At 36.4% G+C, this 26,240-nt stretch overlaps 1 protein-coding gene across 1 annotated transcript in view; it reads left to right on the top strand.

Annotated features, from left to right (window-relative positions):
• Positions 1-26,240, top strand: part of CFAP47 (cilia and flagella associated protein 47) — a 541,061-nt gene that overhangs the window by 398,781 nt on the left and 116,040 nt on the right. The window contains exons 64-65 of the mRNA XM_069464301.1: positions 7,685-7,853; positions 13,459-13,653. Of these exons, the coding sequence (XP_069320402.1) occupies positions 7,685-7,853; positions 13,459-13,653 (364 nt within the window). The remainder of the gene's footprint in view (positions 1-7,684; positions 7,854-13,458; positions 13,654-26,240) is intronic.

The following is a 26,240-nucleotide window of genomic DNA, read 5'->3' as shown; positions in this document are numbered from 1 at the left end:
ATCTGATTTATTTATTTGTGATTCTTTGTAATGGCTTGGACATATGAGTCTATGGATAAAAATATAAATCAATCAAATAGAAGTCTTGCAAACCACTAGATGAAGAAGGGGACTTCTCTGAAGCAACACCAATGCCCATTAAAATGGACTGTTGAAACCATGTAATAATAATCTTTATGTAGATGTGTATAGAACTTTACAGGTTTGAAAGTGTCACATAGTTGAGGCAGGGCCGACAAAGGGCAAGGAAATGAGCTTTGGAACTAAGTCCAGTGGTTCCTAACCAGGGACAATAATATCCACTTAGGTGTGATTTGAAAATGCACGAGCGGGTATTTGGTTTGGTGCTGTGAACATTCAAGGCTTCAGGAGAGGAGATGCCATCCTTAAGACTCCACAGACCAGTAGGCCCGCTGGTTGGGCAGGTACCTCCTCACTGTTGCCACTCCCCATCGTTCCTTGTCCTCCTCCCCCAAATGCCAGCCTTGAAGTTCATCAGAATCTCCCACCTCTACTCTTCCTTGCCATAGTCACTAAATACACTGTACTAACTTCCTGTCAGCACCTAGTCTAATGTCACTCTTTCCTGCAGCACCCCTGGCATGGTTATTAATGACATCAGTATCTACCCAGATGAAGCACGCTGTAAAATTGCCACGTGGATTGCTATATTCCCTCCATGGTTCTCAATCCAAAAGTGCATTCTTGCTCCTAATCTCACTTGACCTGCATCCATCATTTGGTGCTGTTTTGCCACTCATTTCTTGAACCACTGTCCATGTACCACCCTCAGAGCATCACGCTTTCTTCAATTTCCCTCTCTGTTACTGGCCACTCTTTCTCAGATTCCTTCTTTGGCCCTTTCTCATTTCCCTAAGCTTTAAACATTGTAGCTGTCTAGGGCTTAATTTTTTATTGTATCTGCACTCCCTTTCTAGGGTATTTCACTAGCCTAATAACTTTACCATCTATATTCTAAAGAAACCAAAATTCTGTTTCCAGTCTGGGCCTTTTTCTTGAACGTTAACACACATATAATCAATTTTCCAGTGAACATAACTATTTGAATTCTAATATTCATAGTTAACATAAAGTTTCAAAAATTAAATTCTTGAATTTCTCCCCATACTGCTTCTTTTAACAGTCTTCTCATTTCAGTAAATGGTAATTCTTTTCTTGCATTTGCTCAGGCTAAGAATCTTGGAGCAAACTTTGACTCCTCTGTTTCTGTTGCAACCTAAAAAAAATATAAGTAGACTCCAACTATTTTTCACCATACTCCTACTGCCACCTTGATCTCAACTACCAGTATCTTTAGCCTGGATTATTGCAAAGCTTCACTGATACCCTCTTTCTACCTTTTCTCTTTGCAGTCCATTCTCAGCACAGCCAGAATAATCCTTTTAAAGCATAAGTTTCCACCATTTATTTGACCAGTCTACCTCATAGATCCTTTCTTCCATGAATTCCTATTAGCTTTATTTTACGTATCATTTAGTGGTCGTATGTGCTGTCTTTTAACTTTTTTGAGTTTTATGGGTTTTAATATACGCAAATCTATAAATGTAATTCGCCACATAAATAGAAGCAAAAACAAAGACCATATAATTCTCTCAATAGATGCAGAAAAAGCATTTCACAAAATTCAACACCCTTTTATGATAAGAACGCTTAACAAAATAGACGGGGCCTACCTAAAAATGATACAAGCCATATATGACAAACCCACAGCCAACATCATACTGAATGGGGAAAAACTGAAAGCATTCCCACCTAGAACTGGAACCAGAAAAGGTTGCCCACTGTCCCCACTGCTATTCAACATAGTGATGGAAGTCCTTGCGAGAGCAATCAGGCAAGAGAGCAGAATCAAGGGTGTCCAAATGGGGACAGAAGAGATCAAACTCTCACTCTATGCTGATGATATGATGTTATATCTAGAAAACCCCAAGGGTTCAACCAAGAGACTCCTAGAATTGATAAATGAATTCAATAAAGTCTCAGGATACAAAATCAATACACACAAATCAGAGGCATTCATATACGCCAATAACAGTCAAACTGAGAACCAAATCAAAGACTCATTACCCTTCACAATAGCAACAAAGAAAATAAAGTACCTAGGAATATATTTAACTAAGGAAGTAAAAGACCTCTACAGGGAGAACTATGAAACATTGAGGAAAGAGATAGCAGAGCACGTAAACAGGTGGAAAACTATTTTTAAAATTTTCAATTGGCATATAACTATACATATTTATGGGGTACATAGTGATGTTTCAATACATATAATGTATAGTGATCAGAAAAGAGTAATTAGAATATCCATCATCTCAAACATTTATCATTTCTTTGTGTTAGGAACATTCAATATCCTCCTATTTGAAACTACATATTATTCTTTACTATAGTCATCCTACAGTGGTATAGCATACTAGAAATTATTTTTCCTATATAGCTATAAGTTTTAATCAGTTTTTCAAATTATTTTTCTATACGGCTCATTTTTTCAAGTAGATTGTAAGGTAGTTGAATGGAGGAATCATTTATTTTACTTCTTTGTGGCCCCCATTGCACCTAGGAATATGTAACAAACATACAGACTCAGAAACATTTGCTGAATAAATAAAATATTGGAGATAGAATGTTCCCTTGATGTTCTAGATGGAAACATCTTAAGTCAGTCTTAGGATTTTCAAGATGGTGAACATAACTGTAGCATATCAGATCCCCCATAAAATACACTAACATGTAAGAAAAATTAAAAATCAATTTCTTTTTTTTTTTTTTTTTTTTTTTGAGACAGAGTCTCACCCTGTTGCCCAGGCTAGAGTGAGTGCCGTGGCGTCAGCCTAGCTCACAGCAACCTCAAACTCCTGAGCTCAAGCGATCCTCCTGTCTCAGCCTCCCGAGTAGCTGGGACTACAGGCATGCGCCACCATGCCCGGCTAATTTTTTCTATATATATTTTTAGCTGTCCATATAATTTCTTTCTATTTTTAGTAGAGGTGGGGTCTTGCTCTTGCTCAGGCTGGTCTCGAACTCCTGAGCTCAAACGATCCGCCCACCTCGGCCTCCCAGAGTGCTAGGATTACAGGCGTGAGCCACCGCGCCCGGCCAAAAAAAAATCAATTTCTTAAACCCCCAATGTGTTAATAAATATGGGATATCTTTTATGAGACTAGTAATATACATTTTAAAATGACTGTACCCAGACTTGGAGTATAACTCTAGTAAGTTAAATTTGAATTTTGGTTCTAATAAAATAGAAGTGATGATTAATATGGAATACCTGCTGGCCGTCTCTTGAATTATATTTTTCTTGAAACCTATACATTTCCTGGACCACAAGTAAGATGACTCTTCACTTTCCACTAATCTAATTTTTTTCCATTGAATGAGTGTATTTTCCACAGATGAGAGGAGTATTTACTAAAGTAATTTCAGCAAACTCTTTTCTTTATTTCTTCTATAGGAGGCCCAGTCACATCATAAATCACAAGTGCAAGCTATCGCTTCAATACTACGTTCTCTAATGTAACCAACATTTTGGTTTTTCTTCTAAAAATCATCAGAGATTGCTTCAATGTTTAGCTTGTTCCATCATCAGCAATAACTGACATCTTTAATTTTTGATCTAGTTTTCAGAATGAAACATTGTTTTTTGTCATTGCATGTGGAATGACTCAGACAGAAAAAAACACTTTCCTGAGGAACATCAAATGTAGGCCAGGCTCAGTCACTTATAAACTCATCTCCAGTTTGTGTAATTCAAATGTGTGCCTCTGTGAAATTATGATCACTCTAGTAGTACAATGTCAGGGCTTCTTATGAATACTTGACACTAGACAAGCCATATGTCAGTATCAGGGATTAACTGGTATGTAATTGAGAATTCAGTTTAAAAGCTGGCATTTTAAAAGAATTATCTCACAAGGGAAATCTAGATTGCTGTATTATTAAGCAGTTGAGTATGAACATCATAGTGGCAAAACTGTAATAACAACTAATACACTAGTAGTTGCCTGGGTGGCAGGGATTTGCACAGGACCTGAATTTAAGACTACAGGCCAGATGTACATTTATAACACGTCTGGATTTTTTGGTCTGGAGTCCTCCTGTTTCCACTCTCTGCCTCTAAAAGGGAGGGTATTTCTGAGGTGTCTCATATTTGCCATTCTCCTTCCCTTCCCACGCTGCCTTCCCTGACTCACATGGCTCCACCGCAGGCCCTGTGGGCTTCCTGAACAGTCCTTTGACCGCTCATGTTTCATATTCCTCAAGGCTGGTGGTGCCACTGCTCAGGCTTTTCTCCTCCTTGGACAGGGGCCCAGGCTTCCAGTGGAGCTCAGAGAAGCTGGCATACATGTATCATCACAGAAAAAACAGGGGCGGGACACTGTGCTACCTCAGTTGGATAGTGACTTCCCTCAAGTAGTCATGACTACTTTCACAAGCAGCAGGTGCTTTGTGTGTCAAGGGCAGACAACCACCACATCAGACCTGGGATTAAACCACCCCATCCATCAGCCCCTCTCTCTCACATCAAGAAAGCAGTCCTTGCAGCTTCTTCTTCCATAGAGAACTTCTCTTCTTCATTTCCCCAGGGATGCAGTTCTAGGTTCCAGGCTCCCTGTCTGCCCTGATCCCTCCTGGAAACCAGTCTAAATCCTTCCATTTTGATTAAAATCTTCTCCTAACTTTATTTAAGAGATCTTATTGAAATATAATGTAACAAAAATGGCTATTATTTTTATTACCCATTCATAGAGCCAGTCAGCAATATTTTTTTCTCAGTTCAAGGACTAGCTTTAAGGTTTTATGTAAATTTTGTTTTAAAAATATAGCAGAATGTATTGAAGAAGGATAAATTGCATAGCTTACTGTTGGCCATAAATATTTCACACAAAGATCCCAGACCCAATTCCTGTGCCTCAATTTTAGAAATACAGAAGAGTGGATCACAGTTTTCTATATAAGCAGTTGCTCTTTAGAATTATACCACATTTTAAAGTTCTGTTATAAATAAGACAAAACTTCCTTATTAATAAGTTGAATTTTTAGACCTTTCATAAAGGAGCCTTATTATTTTATTTTGTGAACAAATTATAGAGTTGTGCTACACTAATTCACCAAGTATAAACCCATGGGTGTCTGAATAAAGTTCCAATAGCTGTAATTTTTATGTCACTAATAACTTTGCTGTAGATCTATAGGACTTATAATTCCTAAATTTTTGTAATTAAGATTTGTTTAAGTTTCTTGGATATTTTTGCATATTTTCCAAAGAGGTTGGAAATCAAAGATAATGGAGTCAGTTCAGACACAGGGAACCTCCTCCATTCTGATTTATAAAAACATCTTAGCAAAATACTAGGAAGCTTTGAGCTAACTGAGGTCACAAGCTCAAATGGCTGTAGCCCCTGTGGGTCACAAGCTTAATAACAAGATAATTAGAAACTAAAGAACAAATATTATGACAGCACAATATATCCTCGTTGGTGTCTCATTCAGACTTCAACCACAGCAATTCATTTATATTTTACTATCTTAATTTATCTTTTATATTTTGGAAATGTATATGATATATTTTTATGATCAGCTGCCTTTAAATCGATAAATTAAAAATACTGCATTACATTCATCTTCTTGAGAATGAACACCCTGTCTTATTATTTTTTTATTGTGGTAAAACAAACACATAGCATGATGTCTATCCTCTTAACACATATTTAGTTGTATACAGAATTATTAACTGTAAGTATAGTGTTGTAGAGCACTATACACATTTGAATAGCAACTGCTCATCACCTGCAGCTCCTGGCAAACACTGTTCTATTCTTTGCTTCTTTGACTATGACTCTCAGACACCTCATATGTATTATAGTTTTCAGCGAACAAGTCTTTTACCTCTTTGGTTAAGTTTATTTGTAACTATTTTATTATTTTTTTTAAGCTTTTTTTGGTCTGCGCCAGGAATCCCACAGCATCCCCCAGTGGGGGCTGTGTCCACACACACGCGCACACACACACACATACACACACACACACGTGCATGCATCTGGGGTTAAGTGGGCTAGAAGGGCCTGCAGCTGAGGCTGTCCTGTCCACAAGTCTATCTGTTCACGAGTGGACTGGCCTGACCAACCCACTCTCCCCAGCCCCTGCCCCACTTACCTATTTTTGATGCCATTGTAAATGGCATTTTTTTTGTAATTGTTCATTGTTAGTATATAGAAATGCAACTGATTTTTGTGTGTTAATTTGGTATTCTCCAGCTTTGCTGAATTCATTTATGATTTCTAACAGTTTCTGTATGAAATCTTAAGGGTTTTCTATATATAAGATTATACTATCTGTGACTAGGAGCATTTTTTTCATTTTCCTTTCCTATTTGAATGCCTGTTATTTCTTTTCATTGCCTAATTGCTGTGGCTAAAATTTCTAGTACTATGTTGAATAGAAGTGATGAGAGTGAGCATCCTTGTCTTGTTCCTGATCTTAGAGGAAAAGATTTTAGTTTTTCACTGTTGAGTGTGATGTTAGCTGTGGGCTTTTCATATGTGACCTGTATTATAATGAGATAATTTCCTTCTATTCCTAGTTTGTTGAGTGTTATGATTATGAAAGGGTATTGCATTTCTCAAATGCTTTTTCTGCATCTGTTGAGATGAATCTGTGACTTTTATATTTTGTTCTGTTAATGTGATGTATCACATTGATTAATTTTCCTATATTGAATGATCCTTGCCTCCCAAAGACAATCCCATTTGGTAATGGTGTAGGATCCTTTTAAGGGGCTATTGAATTTATTTTGCTAACATTTTGTTCAAATTATTTGCACCTATGTTCATCAAAGATATTAGCCTGTACTTTTCCTTTCTTGTAGTATCTTTAGGTCTGCTTTGGGTATCAGGGTGATGCTGGCTTCATAAAAAGAGTTTGGGAGTGTGCCTTCCTCCTCCACTTTTTTGGAAGAATTTACAAAGAATCAATATTAATTCTTCTTTAAATGAGTGGTAGAATTCACTGGTAAAGTCATCTGGCCCTGTGCTTTCTTTTCATGGGAAGTTGTTAACTACTGATTTAATCCCCATACTAGTTGTAATTCTGGTCAAATTTTCTGTTTCTTTATGATTCATTCTAGTAGGTGAACATAGTCATTTGAAGTTTAAATGTCACTCAATTGGCTTCAGATCATAGAAACCCATCTTTAGGCCCAAGAATCTTTAATGAAACTGTAAAATGCTTTCATATCACTTAGCAAGTGGAAAGCTAAAGGGGAGTGATCAAATATCACCATGGAATAATAGTAGAAACAAAAGGCTTTATGATAGTTTTAGTGGTAGTCATTTTGTATATGGATTTATTTACGAATGCTTGAATTTTCATTTGGGGCATTGAATTCTTTCAATTTTTATAGGGACAGAGTTTTTTTCTCTGTACACTATAAATATAAGATGTGATTAAAAAAAAACTTTAGGATTTCATTTTGTCACCTGAGAAGAATGACACTTTTCAGTAATTTTAAAAATGCCTCCTCACTGTTATTTAATAAGCATTTAGTATTAATGTTAATTGGAGGCCTATTGCAGCAGGATTCAAACTCTATTTGTCAAGTTATCTTAAAGAAAATGAGATAATGATCAAATTTAATCAGTTGATATTTACACTTTTATTCCAGAAATTATGAGCCGTTCACCGCATACTTTCTACCTGGCAGTGATCCGGAGATTTCAGTAAGACCTCAGGCTGGAAAACTTCTTCCTTATGACACAAAAGGAACTCTCATCATTGTAGGATTTAAACCCCGAATGTATAGCAGAAAATACAAAGCAAAATTAGTAATAGAGGTGAGTTCTATAAAGGCAATATAGTCAAGGAAATTTGATGTAACTAAAGGCATTAAATGAACTAGGAGGAAAGGCTTTTACCAAATGGTCACAGGTAAAGAATAGCAATATTGCCTTATAAAAGTTAACTTATTTCAACTGCTCTGTGTTTTTATACTTTTCTTTTGTCCAGTAACAGAATTTTAAGTATGGTATATAAAAAAAAAGAATGTCAACAGGAGGGGAAAGTAAAGAATTATTTCTATTTCATATTAAGGAAATGTGGGAGAGACAAATAATGACTGTTAAGTGATTTGTATAGTCACATATCATTTTCTGTAATATACCTGTTCAAGAACTTTGTGAGCTTTAGCTTATTTGAGATAGAGATTTTGGAGCCTTTGATTAAGACAGTATTGTCAAAATGTTGAAGTCTAAAATGAAGAAAATGAAATAGAAGATAAAATTTATTTTGAATTAAAAAAGAAAACATGATGTAAGGTGGGCCATTAATATAGAAGTTTGTTAAAGTGATCATTTGATTCACAATTAATGTAAATACAATTTTGAAAATTTATTCTATAACCAAAATTTGTCTATAAAATTTCACCAATAATTTGTAGCAAGAACTTTCAGGCTAAAGACAACTTTCAAATTATTTCTGAAAAGATACCTATTACCACTATTTTTAGTAGCAGAGGCACAAAGAACATGTTGTCACATTATAACACACAACTCCTGGTGCCAAAGTGATTTCTAGACTTCTGATTCAAGCAATAATTAGGTAGTGCCATAGGCAAAAAAAAAAAAAATGTTGTTATTGTTTTAATGAACAGAGAAAATAAAATGTTGAATATGGTTTGAGAAAGTTATATCTATTTATTTACCTTTCTAAGAGTCCTTACAACATAGCAGGAAGAAGATGAAGCCTTTGTTGCCTTGCTGCACATATACTCTTGCCTTCATTGAAACTTGATTTAAAGTGATCATGTTATTATATTTGGTTGTTTACTCTAAGGGATTAAGTGATATCTTTAAAAAGATTTGCAAATTAAAAGTGATGTTCATTTTATCTAGCATACAATGGACATTTCTGAAATTAACTGTTTAGGAGGCTTTACCAAAAAAATCTGTGCCTGATTTCCCTGTGTTGACTTAACAATTAAATTATTGGCAGCACAATTGAAGGTTTTACATGAAAGAATAAATTAATATATGAGATCAACTGAGAATATGCCATCTCCAGTTAGTCTGAAGTAGAACAATTTGATAAAGCTTATGTGGGGAAAATTGAGATTAAAACATACACACTATTCTGGTGATGGGTACACTTAAAGCCCTGACTTAAGCATAGTACGATTCATCCATGTAACAAAAAACACTTGTACCCCCTTAATCTATTGAAATTTTAAAAAAGAAAAAAGAATTTCTATTTTGTTGATTCCACTTTTATCATGGAAAATTCCAAATATGTGAAGAAATAGAGAATAATTAATCCCCAAGCACACATCATCCAGTATGAACACTCATCAACTCATGGCCAATCCTGCTTCACCTATGTGCCCACTCCCTTCCCCACCTGCCATATTATTTTGAAGAAAATCTCAGACATTGTATTACTTTAAAATATTTCCTGCTGATCTCCAAAAGACAAAAATCATAAGTATGATACCATTATCACATCTAAAAATTAACAATAATTCTATAATATCAACACATATAAAATATTAATTTAGTGTTCAAATTTCCAGTTGACTCATAAATCTCATAATGTTTTAACTGAAAAAAATAGACTTATAAGAATTTCAAAAATAATGCATAGAATCCTATGAAGCCTTCTCCCAATTTCCCCCAATGGTGACATCTTATATAACTTTAGGAAAATTTCAAAACAAGGAAACTGACATTAGTAAAATAATTGTAACTAGAGTCTTTATTCCATTTTCTGCATTTTTCACATTTGTGTGTGTGTGTGTGTGTGTGTGTGTTTCTAGGCAATTTGAACCCATGTATGGATGTACGTAACTCCAACCACAATCGAGATACAGAACTGTTCCATCACCAGAGAGGTGTGTGTGTGTGTGTGTGTGTGTGTGTGTGTGTGTGTTTCTAGGCAATTTGAACCCATGTATGGATGTACGTAACTCCAACCACAATCGAGATACAGAACTGTTCCATCACCAGAGAGGAACTACCTTGTTCTAACCCTTTATAGACATGTCCAACACTGTAATCCCTGCCCTACTCCTGACAATCCCTAATCTCATCATTTCTAGAATATTATATAAATGGAATCATACACTATGTAACCTTTGAAATGGACTTTTTATGCTAAGTATATGCCCTTGAGATTCATAAGAGTTATTGCATATATCAAACCAGTGATCTTAAAATCATTAATTCACATACTGTTTGACTCTAAAACCCAGTTCTTAATGACAACACCATGTGGACTCACATGATAAACATGAAGGCAATTTAAAAAGTTAAGTCATTATCTAAATGAAAATTATTGTTTAAATAACTTTAAAGTTTTTAAAAGCTTTTAAACTTTTAAATTTTTAAATTATTGATTTTAAGCATTAAGTCAATGTTTACAACACTACGATCTTCATTGTGTTTTAACTTGGAAATAAAAATGATGGTTTTTAAGAACAGCATAATTAAATACTAGCCTGAACAAACCTCAACAATCATGTTAGGAAGCTTCATAGTTTCCTAGTCAATCAAATAACATTTATAATGATTAAAAAGTATATTCACCCCCTAGTAAACAAAGGAAAGAGCACTGATTTTTGAGGAAATAAAGTTAACTTATTCAGTGTGTTTTACAAAATGCAGTGCTACTCCGAGTAGTGAATCTGCTCAACTTTCCATGGTAGACACAGTAAATCTTAAATTGTTTATACAAATCTAAGAATGATCGGAGTTATCCAAAGTAAAACATATGATGCTTTATCTTTATATTTATATAAATTATTTACATATATTTTATATAATAATAAATAATATATGATTATATATGATTGTTATTTCATATATATTAATAATATATGTAACATTTACATATGGATGCCCCTGTTATAACTAGAAACATAACCAAACATTGGTAATATGTCTGTAAATGCATTGCTTTTAAAGGAAGCCATCATTAGCATGACACTGTGGGAAATGGCACTGTAAATATCTTGGTTTGTATTTCCTCAGAAGTAGATCTTGAAATAAGGATTCAAATCCAAGAAACATATTTGCTATGTGATCTCAAGATATAGATGTAGGGAAGCCAAGATGTGAGATAGAGTAGGAAAGGAAAACAATAAATGGTGCTTTATTCAAGGCATCCACCACAGTGAGCAACTGGAAATTAATCCCATGGAAGGGTTCTGGAAAATAGTGTGAAACACACACCTCAGAATTTTTCACACCTAAGGGGGCAAGGAAATTGGGGTGCTTATACACCAACTGCCACTGTTCTTATCACTGATTGAGGAAAGCTCCCAGGAATTGTTACAACTCTGGCACCAGCAGAGAAGCCTTCTGGGGTTTCTTAACAATCTTGAGCCAAACAGGTGCAGGTACTGGTAATTAAAAATTGGGGCAGGAGTGAAATAGAAACACCTGAGGGATGAGGGTGGGAACAGACCACATCTGCTAATAGATAATTATAAATTGTTTTCATTCTCTGAAATATGCCCTAAAAATATAGCTTTGGTTATTTATTCCATGAGGTCATTGGCTTTGGCTGATCTCTTTTCAGAACACAGAGACACTACCTAAATATGGAAATTTCATCTGTTTAAAAAATTGGTTTTTTATTTCATTAAATAAATAGCTGACAAGTGTAATTGTCAATTTGGCATTCTTTTGTAAAACTAAGCAGACTGATTCTATGAAGCCTTAATAATATGGAAGTATTAATTTATTCTTATATAATTTTAACTTCTGGTTTGTATTTATATTTTCAAAGGAAGATTGGGGACAGAAAATATAGAGCTTTATATTTAAATGTTTTTGTAAAACTAAATGAGTAATTGCTTTTATTCACAATTGGATGGAAAAATTTAACTATAGGTAAAAGAACTGTAATGTTTACTCTTTATTTCGTAAAATAAACCTATTATTTTTATTATTATATAGCATGTTGGAATAAAGAACCTGAACAACTTCCATATATATATATATATATGGAAGTTCCGTATATATGTATATATATTTATACACATTACCATATATGTGTATATATACATACACAAACTCAGCATCACTTATTGTAAAATTATTTAAATCTTAAATCTTAATTGAAATGCATACAATATAATTGGGACTTTTAAAAAGTGTTTTTATAGATAATTATTTTCAAAGGGTTTTGGATATAAGTGCCAAATAAAGATATAAGTCCCTATTTGTAGCTCTCATTTGTACCTACCAGGTGCTAGATGGAGCATAGATCCCATAATGTAGCTCATTCACATGTACCCACTAAGTGCCAGGCATGGGAGCATGGCCCTTCATGTAGCTCAGGTTTTAGTACCAAGTGCCAGGCATGGTACAGTTCTTTTCATTTAGATCACTTATTTGTATCCATGAAGTGAGTCAATGTGCTGGAAAAATTTATGCACAAAAATGACATATACACAGTCCCCAAAATGTAGCTTTGTTTTTCAAATTAAACATCCTTATGTGAAGTAAGATGTTGTTTAACCCAGTTGTATTATGCTTCTTGGTTTGATCTGCTTTTTACTCATTGATTATGAATATGTAATTACTATAAACACTAGATTAAATGGCCAGATATGATTAAAACAAAGCTATGATAGATGTGCAAGAAATTCTTGTACCTAATCAATATTCATTAATAGCTTTCATACTACATGTCAAGTCCAGTGATATTCACTTGGCCTGGACTTATCCTGAATGATTTTTCTGAGCACACATGGTACAAATCTTAGTGTGAGGAAGAAGGCCTTTATAAGCAAAGGTGGCATCAGGAAATTTTGCAAAAACAATAGGACTTAGGTATAAATATAAATATACAGAAAATGCTAGACTGCCTAATTCAATATGGCCTAACTGCATATGTGCAGAAGAAATGAAGAATTTTTAAATAAATCCCTGTATAAGTTGTACTCACTTGGGTTTAGATTATGATTCTCATTGATGATCTTACACTACTCTTGGTATATTAAAATGGTTATGTGTATTATGAATTTTCATAAAGAAGCAGCTCAACATATTTTACCAGTCATTTCTATGGCTACACTTAAATTCCCATGAGTGAGTATATCTTGAAAGGCATTGTTTCCATCAGTTTTAGTCCATGCTAGATAACAGTCTTATGCAAACTAAATAAATTGCTTTCCCTTTTATCAGACAGATGCTTAGTTCACCTACAGGCAAACCTCTAACTGATTTTTTTAGTGAATAATTCTTAATTCATAAAGCTAAATTCTTGGCTTAATTTATTTTCTACATTAATTGTGTGTCACTATACGTGGTTTCAATTCTGTATCCTTCTCATACCATACATGGAGAAGAGAAGGTGTCAATTATGGTAAACTGTTCCCTCCTACATTCTTCTAAGTCCATGGATATTTCATACAAAATTTCTCCCTCTGTTTATTTCCAGACAGCGGATATGTACTGGTTGTATGATATCAATGGATTACCTCATTCAGCCACGCCACTGATGAATGTAAAAGCCAAAATTGATGCTACTAATGAGATATATGACCACAAGCCAGTTCATCAGCGCAATTTTCTCCATGAAAATGCTAAACTCTTAAGCACAGGGGTGTCTTCCACCATCAAAGGTGCGCCTTTGGTGAGGAAAAATAAATAAAAACTTTCCTAAAATATTTCTTGGTCTCAAGTAGAATTTTCATGATTTTTATCTCCTCTTTTGGAATATTTCTGAGATATAATGTTTTAATTATTATAGGCCTTCTGTATTTTCTTGCCTTTTAAAATGCGACTTAATCTAGTCTCTGAATATGTCATATATCATTTCTGAGTGATGTGTATTTTTAAAAAATGGGCTTTGGTTACAAATACTGGGATTGATTCACTTTTAAAGCACAAGAGTACATTTGTCATAAAACTGAAACATAATTTCAATGACAACAATATTTCTAATACCAGTGTTTCTATTAAAGCTAAATTTCTATTCTATTATGGATGTTGCTTATTAGTCTTTATTTTGTAATTGACAACCAGAAACTGCATATATTTATGGTATGCAACATGATGTTTTGAAATATGTATACATTGTAGAATGGCTAACCTGAGCTAATTAATACATTCATTACCTCACTTTTTTTTCTTTTTTGGTGAGAACACTTAAAATATGCTGTCTTAGCAATTTTCGAGTATACAATATGTTGTTGTTAACTATAGTTACCATGTTGTACAAGTGATATCTTGAACTTATTCATCTTATCTGAAATTTTCTATCCTTTGGCCAACATCTCCCAATCCTCCGTGTCTCTTTAGCCCCTGGGAATCCGCATTCTACTCTCTGCTTCCATAAGTTCATCTTTTTTAGATTCCACATATAAACGAGATCATGCAGTATTTGTCTTTCTGTGCCTGGCTTATTTCACATTACATAATGTCTTCCAGGTTCATATATGTTATCATAAATGGAAGGATTTCCTTGTTTTAAATTAAGGCTGAATAATATTCCACTGTGTATATATTTCAAATACCAGTGTTGCTATTAAAGCTCAATTTCTCAAATAGATGCTGCTTGTGAGTCTTTAAAAAGTTAATGATAAAATTAGCATATACAATTGGATTTACTATTTCTTATATCTGCTACTTGGAATATTATGTGCTATTTAATAAGTAATTAATTTAAAAATCTATGTACATGTGTGCATGTAGTCCATATGCTCCAATATGGCACTCTTTAAATAGTATAGATCTATCTCAAAATGATCCAGGAGAAAGTTCATTTTGTGTGTCTGATCCTTTTGAAGGATTGCTTTTATTCACAGTTGAATCAATCAAAGTAAAGGAGAGTATGTTGCTTGGGACCTATCATAAAAGAGAAATATAATAATAAATAGCCAATATGGGCCAGTTTTAAGACATTTTGATTCAAAATGACTGACTCTGCAGCAAAACGTTTATGTACTCTTAAGCAAATCGCCTAACACTTTTTGTACCCTATTTTCTTGTGTGCAAAATGAAGGAACTGTTTTAGGACAGGAGTTGGCCAACGATGGCCTGTGTGACAAATCTTGCCTGTCACCTATTTTTATATAGCCCACTAGCTAGGAATCATTTTTACATTTTTAAATGGTTGAAAAAATCAAGAGAATATTGTGTGACACAAGAAAGTTACATGAAATTTAAATTTCATTGCCTATAAATATTTATTGGAACATGGTACAATCATTTCTTTATATATTGTATATGACTGCTTTTGAGCTACAGCAGCAAAGTTGAGTAGATAGAAACCACATAGCTGCCTACCTTAAACTATTTATTCTCTGTCTCTTTACAGAAAAAGTTTAGCAACCTCTGTATTAGGCCAAGAATGGTCTTTAGGAACCACTGTGAATCTGTTAATTGTAATTGCTTTACATGGTGTTAAGCAGAATTCTGGGAACACATCTATGGGATTAATTAGTATTGTCTGCAGCAATTGAGGGAGAGGAGAGTGGAGGTCCATTTACCCAGGATTTGTCATCCCTAAAAAGGACAAGAGCTAAAATTCTATGAATTTCCAGAAGTTTTTCTCATAGTTAGACCCCCTAAAGATTATTTCTTTGAGTATGGAGTAATATATCATTTGTCCTTTCCTCTGCTGTATTGTACATTAGGGGGGTTGGGGGGATGGTCAGTCTCTGACAATATTTCTCACAAAGGAATGGCCTTTATCAAAAAGTCCCATAACAACAAATGTTGGTGTGGATGCGGAGAGACAGGAATACTCATACACTGCTGGTGGGACTGCAAACTAGTGCAACCTCTGTGGAAAGCAATATGAAGATACCTTAAACAGATACAAGTAGACCTACCATTTGATCCAGCAATCCCATTATTGGGCATCTACCCAACAGAACAAAAGACATTCTATAACAAAGATATCTGCACCCAAATGTTTATAGCAGCACAATTCACAATTGCAAAGATGTGGAAACAACCCAAGTGCCCATCAATACATGAGTATTTTTTTTTTTTGAGACAGAGTCTCGCTCTGTTGCCCGGGCTAGAGTGAGTGCCATGGCATCAGCCTCGCTCACAGCAACCTCAAACTCCTGGGCTTAGGCGATCCTACTGCCTCAGCCTCCCGAGTAGCTGGGACTACAGGCGTGCACCACCATGCCCATGTGGTATATGTATACCATGGAGTACTACTCAGCTATAAGAAACAATGGTGATATAGTACCTCTTGTATTTTCCTGGAAAGAGTTGGAAGCCATTCTACTAAGTGAATTATCCCAAGAATGGAAAAATAAGCACCACATGTTCTCACCATCAAATTGGTTTCACTGATCATCACCTAAGAGCACATTTAGGAATAACATTGATCGGGTGTCAGGCAGATGTGGGTGGGGGAGGGGATGGGTGTATACATACATAATGAGTGCAAGGCGCACTGTCTAGGGGATGGACACGTTTGAAGCTCTGACTCAGGAGGGTGGGGGGGCAAGGGCAATATATGTAACCTAAACTTTTGTACCCCCACAATATGCTGAAATAAGAATAAATAAAATAAATAAAAATAAAAATAAATATTTCTCACAAAGCCTTCATAAAACCTTTCAAATCCCTTAAGAAAATAAAATCATCTTTTCTATGAATATACTTAGAGATCTAATTGCTCTTATAATTTGGTATTTATGGAAACATAATATTTAAATAATATTAAGCTTTTATATTGAGTCTTCTGAGAATCAAGATTGCTGTCCTAACTGACATGCTCCAATAATTAAATTAAAGTGCCCAGAATGGAATGCATTTGGATTTGACATAGAGAAGAAAGTGAAGATGAAATACTGGGAGATATGCTATTAATTATTTAATGTTGTGAATATTTCAAAAATACTTAAAATTGTGATGCCAAATTGTCATGTTTTAAATCTTATCCTGTATGCTATTTTCTTAGGAAGAAATGTCATTAATTTGAAATTTCAGTGCAAATTATTTGTCCAAAGGAAAGTGGGGTGGGGACAATTCAAGGAAACAAAATTGAATAGTGAATAAAACTCTAAGACTCATGAGAGAATATATTTTGCTCATACATGTTTTAGCAGCACAAGGAGAACTCAAGGAGGTGCCCTGCCCATTTCCCCATGACAGCCACTTTTTCCAGATAGAGCAAAGGCTTTCCGCTGCAAGCACTTTTGACTCTGTCTTTGGACTTTCTCTGGCCATAGGAGCATACTTGACCTAAAAGGGCAGAGTCTGGCTAGAAATACCAGGGAGTTAGTGCCTCTGGGAGCAGCACTTAATCAAAAATGGATCAATAATAGACAAATGGAAATTAATTATATTCCTGCATCCTTGCCCTTAGGGTGGGATGACTCTGGAGTGTTTTCTCTATGTTCTACCCAAAGTCCTTAGCAGGACTGAGCTTCTGTTGCCTGCAGTGGTAACTTTCTCAATAGCTGATTTATTTTTCTATTTATTTATTTATTTTTTTTTGAGACAGAGTCTCGCTCTGTTGCCCGGGCTAGAGTGAGTGCCGTGGCGTCAGCCTAGCTCACAGCAACCTCAAACTCCTGGGCTTAAGGGATCCTACTGCCTCAGCCTCCCGAGTAGCTGGGACTACAGGCATGCGCCACCATGCCCGGCTAATTTTTTCTATGTATATTTTTAGTTGGCCAGATAATTTCTTTCTATTTTTAGTAGAGACGGGGTTTCACTCTTGCTCAGGCTGGTCTCTAACTCCTGACCTCGAGCGATCCACCCGTCTCGGCCTCCCAGAGTGCTAGGATTACAGGTGTGAGCCATTGCACCCAGCCTCAATAGCTGATCTTAGATTAGCTTTCTTCCCTTCCCCATTTCTTTCTGGTGTCTCCTGTAGTCACCTCCCAAATAAACTATCTACACTAAAAGTTTTTCTCAAGGTCTGATACAGAAGATACCAACCTAAGGCACTCCTGAACCTTGACTTTCAAAAACAAGATAAGCACTCTCTTTCCTACAAAACCAATGGACAGAAAATGGGCTCTGGATCAATGATTTTAGTTGATTTACAGTAGCCCTCACACTCCTCCATTATATTGCATTCCTAGATCTCCAAGGCGTTTGCCTTATGCATAAAGACTTAACAGCAACTGAATCAAGAAACGAACATAGTTAATAAAAATTAAAACTTGATAAATATGAACCACTATAATCATTTAAAGTAGTAAAATTACACATAATCCAAAAAAAATGAGGAGATCATACATTTTTGTGGTGTAAGGGACCATAATTATTGTTTAAAACTGTTTCAGGATGTTTGAACCAGTGTCTACTTGTACTTTCTGCAAATTTCCCCAAAACAACCTAGAGTGCTCAAAAATCATTCTATTCCTTTTTTAGCTGCACTCAGAGATGCTCAATACATGTTTGTTAATGTTGATGATGCTATTTTTCCAGTGAAAAACATGTTTAAATTAAGGGCTTATCCAACATTTCCCAAATTCACAATATCTATCACCTCTATTTGTTAAATGCTACAAGTTTTACTGCTGCAGTATCATATCAAATAAGACAACTAAGAAATGTCATTAAATGATTTAAGGTTGTCACAGGGCCTTTGGGACACCTTGTGACATACTTTCAGAGATTTTCTACATAACATGAAAATAAAAATGATACTTAGAATATCCGAATTGAAAGCATCTTTGAACATCATGGTCTGAATCTGTAATTTGTCACAGAAATTTGCAAATTTTATTTGTTCTTAGTATTTGGTAGAAAACTTCTATCAAAGAAAATTGTATATGAAACCCAGTAACACACAGAGTTAGTTGTGAAATTCAATCTATCCAAAAGAAATCATTACATCAAAATGACACCTGCACTCATAATGTTTATCACAGCAAAATTCACAATTGCAAAGATATGGAATCAACCTACATGTCCATCAAAAGATGATTGAATAAAGAAAGTGTGATATACATATGCATACATCATGGAATACTACTCAGCCATAAAAAAAATAAAATCATGTCTTTTTCAGCAACATGGATAGAACTTGAGGCCATTACCTTAAGTGAAATAACTCAGAAACAAAAAGTTAAATACCACATGTTCTCACTTACAAGTGTGAGCTAAATAATGTGTACCCACAGACATAGAGAGTGAAATAATAGACATTGGAGACTCAGAAGGGTGAGAGGGTGGGAGGAGGTATGTGATGAAAAATAACTTATGAGCACAATGTACACAATTTGGGTGATTGTTACACTAAAAGCCCAGACTTCACCTTTATGCACTATATCCATGTAACAAAACTGCACTTGTACCCTCTAAATATATAAAAATTTAAAAAAATAAAATGGTTTTTAAAAAATTATAGATACCCACTCATGAGCCTCTCCTTTAATCCAACTTGATTCTTGAGACACTTGATGGAACCATGCCCTCTACAGATAGTTTTAAAGCCACAGACTTAATAAGTGATCTGCAGATTTTCCATTTTTCTCTTCTGATTACTTTTTGCCAAATCCTATTGATTCATCTTCTATAGAGTTATGTTTAACCATCCTCTCTTTCTAGGCCTATAGCACCTGCCCTATTCAGACACACTGTGTCTAGATTGCTATTGCCTGTCACCCTCCAATACATTCAAAGGTTTTTTTCCCCCCATATCAGTCATATTCACAAGCTTCTCAGTGGTTTCTCATTGCTTAGAGAGTAGATCATCTTCCTCAGCTGGAAATTCAAAGCATTTCACAATCTACTCCCCTTCAATTAACCATCTTATCTCCGCAACGTTTCTCCTTCATCTGCCTCAAAACCAAAACCAGAGCTTAGGTCCCACTGAAAATCTTGTCCAGTACCTTGCTTGTGCAGTTTTGTCTGTCTAAAGTACGCTTCCAACAAAATGCCTTCTGTCTTTCAAGACTCTATTCAAATTCTTCCTCCAACAGAAAGTTTTATAAATGTCAGATGATTTCGATCAGAATAATTTTTTTCTAATTCTTTCCATCTGTGTTTTACACTATTTTAGTTCTTGTCACACTATGTCTCATCAATTGAGGATAAATATTTCTCTCACTTGATTTCTGAGCTCTTAGAGGAGAGGGATTTTATATTAATCTTTGCATCCACCACATTACCTAGTGTTGTTGCTTTTACATAGCTTTCATCACGAGTCTTTTATATGAAGTGAATTTAGCATATTCATCATACTAAACTAGTAACAGAGGCAGTAGTGGAAACTGTCTCCCTGTTACTAGTTCAATGTTCTTTCTACCTACCACAGTTTTGGGAAACAGTAAAAGCAGTTTCTAGAGCACTACCACACTTTTAAATATTTTATGAAAAGCATCACTCATAAACAGCTAAAGTATGCTTGGGAAAATGCCTACCTGGTTTGTTTCTTTGATATCCTCAGCTGGGCTACAATCACAGGATGAAACGAGCCCATAGTTCTGCCTCAATGGCTCTAGCAATTCTCTCAGAATGGCCACCTCCATCCAATTCCCAGGCACTTTCACACTCACAGGTGCATAGAGTGCAAATGGCCAGTCTTGTCTGAATTCTCTGATGCCTTTGTTGCTGTCAGGCACCTCCCATTCTGCCCTCTGACTAGCTGCTTCAGATTGACACCTTGATATTCCACTTGTTTTATTTTTATTTTTATTTTTATTTCTCCTTCTGACATTACCCCCCATTTTCATTTTTCCTCCATACCACACACACTGTGGCCTACTCCCAGAACTCCCATGTTCCTCCAGGAGGAGAGATGATACATGAAGAAGAGGGAGGCATCCTAAATTTTTATCACACACAAGGATGATACCATTATTAGAGATCTAGTTAAGAATTATTGAGGTATCAAAACCACTTATTAAGCCAAAAGTAAAATAAATTGAAGACAAATAATCTGGTATAAACTATGTGAAGACCCATATCAAAGTAGAAAATCTCCTGGAGATATAACAAGAATATGGAAAAGCATAGCACTATGCTGAACATGAAAATAATCATTCTTGGAGGAAAATATTTCTAAGGATTGTGAAAAGTTTTGTCTGTTTTGTTATTCTTCAAAACCTTTGCACATTGATTTACTCAAAAATTATTTTTGGCAATCACATGTACCCAACATGACACAAGTTCTATTGTGTTAGTTGGTGTATAAAGCCAATTGAAACAAAGTTCTGGCCCATGAACTTGTAGTCTTCCATGCAAGTAGAAAATGATTATCTCTGCTAATTTAAATGTATAATGTCTGTGCCCACACTTTTGTGATATTAACCAGTGCAATGGCCAAGATGTGGATGTCCACATCTCTCCCAAGACTTGGGAAGTTTTCAGCTATTATTTTGTGAAATAGATTTACTCTTCCTTTGTCCAACTCTTTTCCATCTTGCACTCCTATAATGCAAATGATTGTTCACTTAGTAGTGACCCATGAGTCCTGTAGGCTTTCTTCATTTTTTAATTCTTCTTTTTTTCCTTCCCTTTGACTGGGTTATTTCATAAGACCTGTTTTTAAGATCAGAACTTTTTTACTTTGCTTGATTTATTCTTTTGTTGAAGTGTCCAAATGTATTTTTTTATTTCATTCATTGAATTCTTTAGCCCTAAGATTTCTGTTTCATTCTTTTTTATGATGCGTTTCTCTTTGTTGAATTTTCCATTTACATCATGAATTGTTTTCCTGATTTTATTGAATTGTTTGTATATATTCTCTTGTATCTTACTGAGTTTCCTTTAGATTATTATTCTGATTTACTTTCCAGGCTTTTTGTAAATATTTTTTTCTTTGCGATCTGTTACTGGAGACCTATTGTGTTCCTTTGAAGTTGTCATATTTCCTTACTTTTTTATGTTTCTTATGTCTCTACATTGATATCTACACATCTAGTGGACCAGTTGCTTTTTCCAATTTTATGGAGTGGCTTTCATAGGAAAGGATTTTTTTCATGTAGATAGGCCTTAGAGTGCCATTTATTATGGCACATTGGCTTTGGTTCCAAGAAGTTTCTTCAGCTGCAATCCTCCTGCATGATGTCTGTGATTGTCTTAGTAGCAATATACTGTGGGAGTTTTTGATGGTGATGGCATGATTTTGCTGGGGACAGGGGCCCCATGCTGGTTGTCAGGTTGGGTGGGTGAGGGCACAAAATGCTGATGGTATATATAGCAGGGTCTCCAGTGGGGCGGGGCCATTGCCTGACTGCATACCAGGCTGAATGTGGTTGCAGCAGGCCCAATGACTGAGTGATGGTCTCTTTGAGGTGGTAGGGCTTCCACTAGTCTGGCTTTTGGGCTGAGTGCAGGTGAGCTGGGCCAGGCAGTGTGTAACAGGGATTAAGGAGATGAGACCACCACTGAACTGGATGTCAATACAGAGGCAGGCATGCAGGCCCAGCTGGCTTTGCAGTGGTCTCTTTGGGGACACAGGGCCCCTTTCAAATCACCTATTAGGCTGGGCAGAGGTGAACATAGGCTTGGCAGGCTGGGAAGCTGTGTTGGTATTCTCTCCAGGGAGGTGGAGTCAACATTGGACTGGTTTTTTGGCTGGCTGTGGGCACAGCTGGCTGACAGACTGTGCTGTGGTCTCTTTGGGGAGGTGAGTCCATTGCTGGATTAGCTTTTGAGTTGGATGCATGCATACAAAGGCTTGGCAGGCTGGCCAGCAAGATGGCACAGATGTGTGTGGGGATGGCAGGTGGCTGGCTGCTCAGTAGTTTCCCTGTTGTGCAGATATGTGTTTCCTAGGGCGGGGTAAGATGCCAGATAGGTTCAAATTCTGGGGTCTTTTTCATTTCATTGGGCCTAGACTCTGAGCATCCAGAGTAGTAGTACTGCAGGCACTGGTGTTAATTCGGTAAAATGACGGCAGAGCCTTAGGGATGGAGAAAGTCAGTGACTGCTGGCTCTCAAGGCAGGATACACTCTAGCAGTGGGTCTGATTTCAAGATGGTGCTGTGCTGTGGAAGCTTAGGTTATGGGGGTATAGAGTGTAAGGGGAGGGGCTCCTACTCAGGTCATACAGCTTTGTGAGCTCCTGGAAACTGTCCAAACTGGATCTGGGGCCTGTGAGGACTCAAAGACTCTCCTGTAGCAAGAACTGCCAGTGTTTGTGGTGGCCATGGGGACCTCTGGGGGTCTATAGATTATCTTTTCCCCATAAAAGGGAGTCCACCTTAACTCTAAGCTGATCCCAGCAAGAGAGACAGTGTAACAGAGACAGGATGCCTCACTCCCCACTCTGTGTTGCTGTCCTGGGCTTCCATGCTTCAGAGGGATTTAGCTTCTCTCCTGGTGCTCTATAGCACATTTCCTCAATCACTCGGTCAAAATATTATAGTTGATTCATTGTTTTGGTCCCTTGTTAGGGGGAAGTGAATGCCAGGCAACTCTAGTTGGCCATCTTGTTGATGTTCTCCAGCGTGTGGTATTCTAAGTATTAACAACACAAAATGGAGTAAGGCAGAAAATTGGTTCCTAGAAGTGGGACTGTTGCTATAACAAACAACTAAAAATGTGGAAGCAGCTTGGAACTAGGTGATAAATAGAGGCTGGAAGAATTTGGAGGAGCAGACTAGAAAAAGCCTAGATTGATGTGAATGGAGCATGAAGGGTGATTCTCGTGTGAGCTTAGAAGACAAGACTGTAGGGAAAGTCTGGGATGTCTAAGAGATTACTTAATTTGTCATGATCAGAATTTTGATAGAAGTATGTATAGTAAAAGCCATTCTGATAAAGTCTCACATGGAAATGAGAAACAAGGTATTGGAAACTTCAGTAAAGGCTGTCGTTCGTATACAGTTGCAAAGAACATGGCTGAATCGTGTCCATGCCTGAGGGCTTTATAGAAGGTGTAATTTAAGAGCAATGAACTGTCATATCTGGCAGATGAAATTTCTAAGCAAAATATTGAATGAGTTGCATGGCTGCCTGCTTTTAACCACTTAGAATGAGATGTGCGCAAAGAGAAATTAAAGATGGAATTTATAAATAAAAAGGAAGCAGGACAGAACAAACTGAAAAATTCACAGCCTGGCCATGTAAAGAGTGAAAAGGTGTCTTTAGGAAAGCAAACCAAGAATGTGACCACCAGATCGTTTGTTAAAAAGATTAGTATGCATAAAAAGGAGCCAGGTGCTATTCCTCAAAATAATTGGATAATGACCCTTAAGGCATTTCAGAGATCTTCAAGGCAAGCTAGGACCTTCAGGACAAGGTTTCCAGAGAGGCACCAGCAGGACCTCAGCATGTACTGCCCTGTGCCTCCTCAAGTCTCTGCTCCCTGAATTTCAGAGAAGTGCCCCTCAACATCCCTAGTCTTGGCTCAAGTAGGCCCAGGTGCAGCTTGTTCTGCTGCTCCAGAGGGCACAAAGGCACAAAGGGTAAGCCTTGATGACATCCATGCAGTGCAGACTCTGCACACATGCTGAGTGCACAAGCTGGGAGGACATGGTGCCCTCCACCTAGGTTTCAAAGAATGTTGCAGGCAATTTGGGGACCCAAGCAGAGACTTGTTGCAGGGGCAAAGTCAGCACAGAGATTCCCTACTAGTGCAACATTGAGGGGAAATATAGAGTCAGAGCAGCCACAGAGAGCCCACAACTGCAGCAATACTTAGTGGAGTTGAGGGAGCAATACCACACCAGAGACCCCAGAATTATAGGGCCACTATAATCTAACTCTAGCCTGGGAAAGGTGCAGGTATGAGACTCAAACTCATGAGAACTGCTGGGTGGACTGAGCCAAGCAAAGTCATAGGCATGAGTTTGACTAAAGCCTTGGGGACCCAACCCTTGCCCCATTGTGCCCAAGATATGGAATATGGAGTCAAAGGATATTATTCTTCAGCTTTAAGACTTAGTGTTGTTTTCCCTATGGGGTTTGGACTTACTTGGGACCAGTTTCCCTTTTCTTTTTGCCTATTTCTTTCTTTTGGAATGAGAATGTCTATCCCATGCCTATCACACCATTATATTTTGGAAGCGTGTAGCTTGTTAATTTTACAGACTCACAGCTGGAGAAGAATTTGCCTCAGGAGGAATCATGCCTTGAGTCTCACCCATATCTTATTTAGATGAGACTTTGGACTTCGGTCTTTTGAATTGCTACTGGAACAAGTCAAGCTTTTGGGACTATTGGGATGGAATGAATGTATTTTGACTTGTGAGAAGAATACAAACTTTGATGGCCAGGGACAGAATGCTATTATTTGATTGTGTTCTTCATAATCCATATGTTGTAAACTTAGTCCCCAATGCAACGGTGTTGAGAAGTGGGACCTTTAAGAGGTGATTAGGTCCTGAGGGCTCTATCCTCGTGAATGGATTAATGTCATTATCACAGGCGTGGGTTAGTTATTGTGGGAGTGGGCTCCTGAAAAAAAGACGAGTTGAGTCTCCTTCCTCTTTCTTTTTCCTGTACTCTCTTGCCCTTCCACCTTCTACCATGGGATGATGCAACAAGAAACCTCTGGCTAGATGTTACCCCTCAACCTTGACCTTCCCAACTTCCAGAACTATATGAAAAATCTCTATTTATGAATTACACAGTCTGTGGTATTGTGTTATAGCAAAACAAAATGGACTAAGACAGGGGAGATTGTAAGAAATCTGAGGAAAGTTTTGAGCTGTACCCAACCTCCCAGTAAACACAATACTGAAATTTACTTGCAGGAAGAAAAAAACATGGCATTCATTTAGGGTCTGTCTTTTAACCAAAGTGAATATTGTAAAGGTTTGTTTATGACAAATTCTTTTATTCTTTTTATTTCTAAAAGTGTCTTTATTTTGGCCTTAATTTCAAATGACACTTTTGTTTAATATAGAATTCTGTGTTCATAATTATTTTTCCTCTCAGCACTTTGAAGCTATTATCCCATTTTCTATGGCTTTTTTTGTCGATAATGAGAAATCTGATGCATGTCAAATTATAAACTTTTAGGTAAATCAACCTTTTTCGCTTTTAAGATTTTTTCTTTTATTCTTGATATCCTGAAATTTCTCTATTATGTATTCAGCAATAGATGTTAATTATGTAGTTATTATTATTGTTATTCTGATTGGTACTCAAAGTGCACTATCAATTGAATACTTGCATCCTTCTTTAATGTCAGACAATTGTCAGTTAATATTTTATTAAACATTTCTTCTAACAAGATATACTGTTAGACTCTTTGATTCTGTAAAATTAAATTGAAAAAAAAAAAAAAAAAAAAAAAACATTTCTTCCCTGCCGTTGCCTGCTTCTCAATATTCTGGAACA

Source organism: Eulemur rufifrons, chromosome 30, assembly GCF_041146395.1.
Source record: "Eulemur rufifrons isolate Redbay chromosome 30, OSU_ERuf_1, whole genome shotgun sequence".
NCBI lineage: Eukaryota > Metazoa > Chordata > Mammalia > Primates > Lemuridae > Eulemur > Eulemur rufifrons.
The sequence above is the reverse complement of the archived record's forward strand: the minus strand, read 5'-3'. Positions and strand labels throughout refer to the sequence as shown.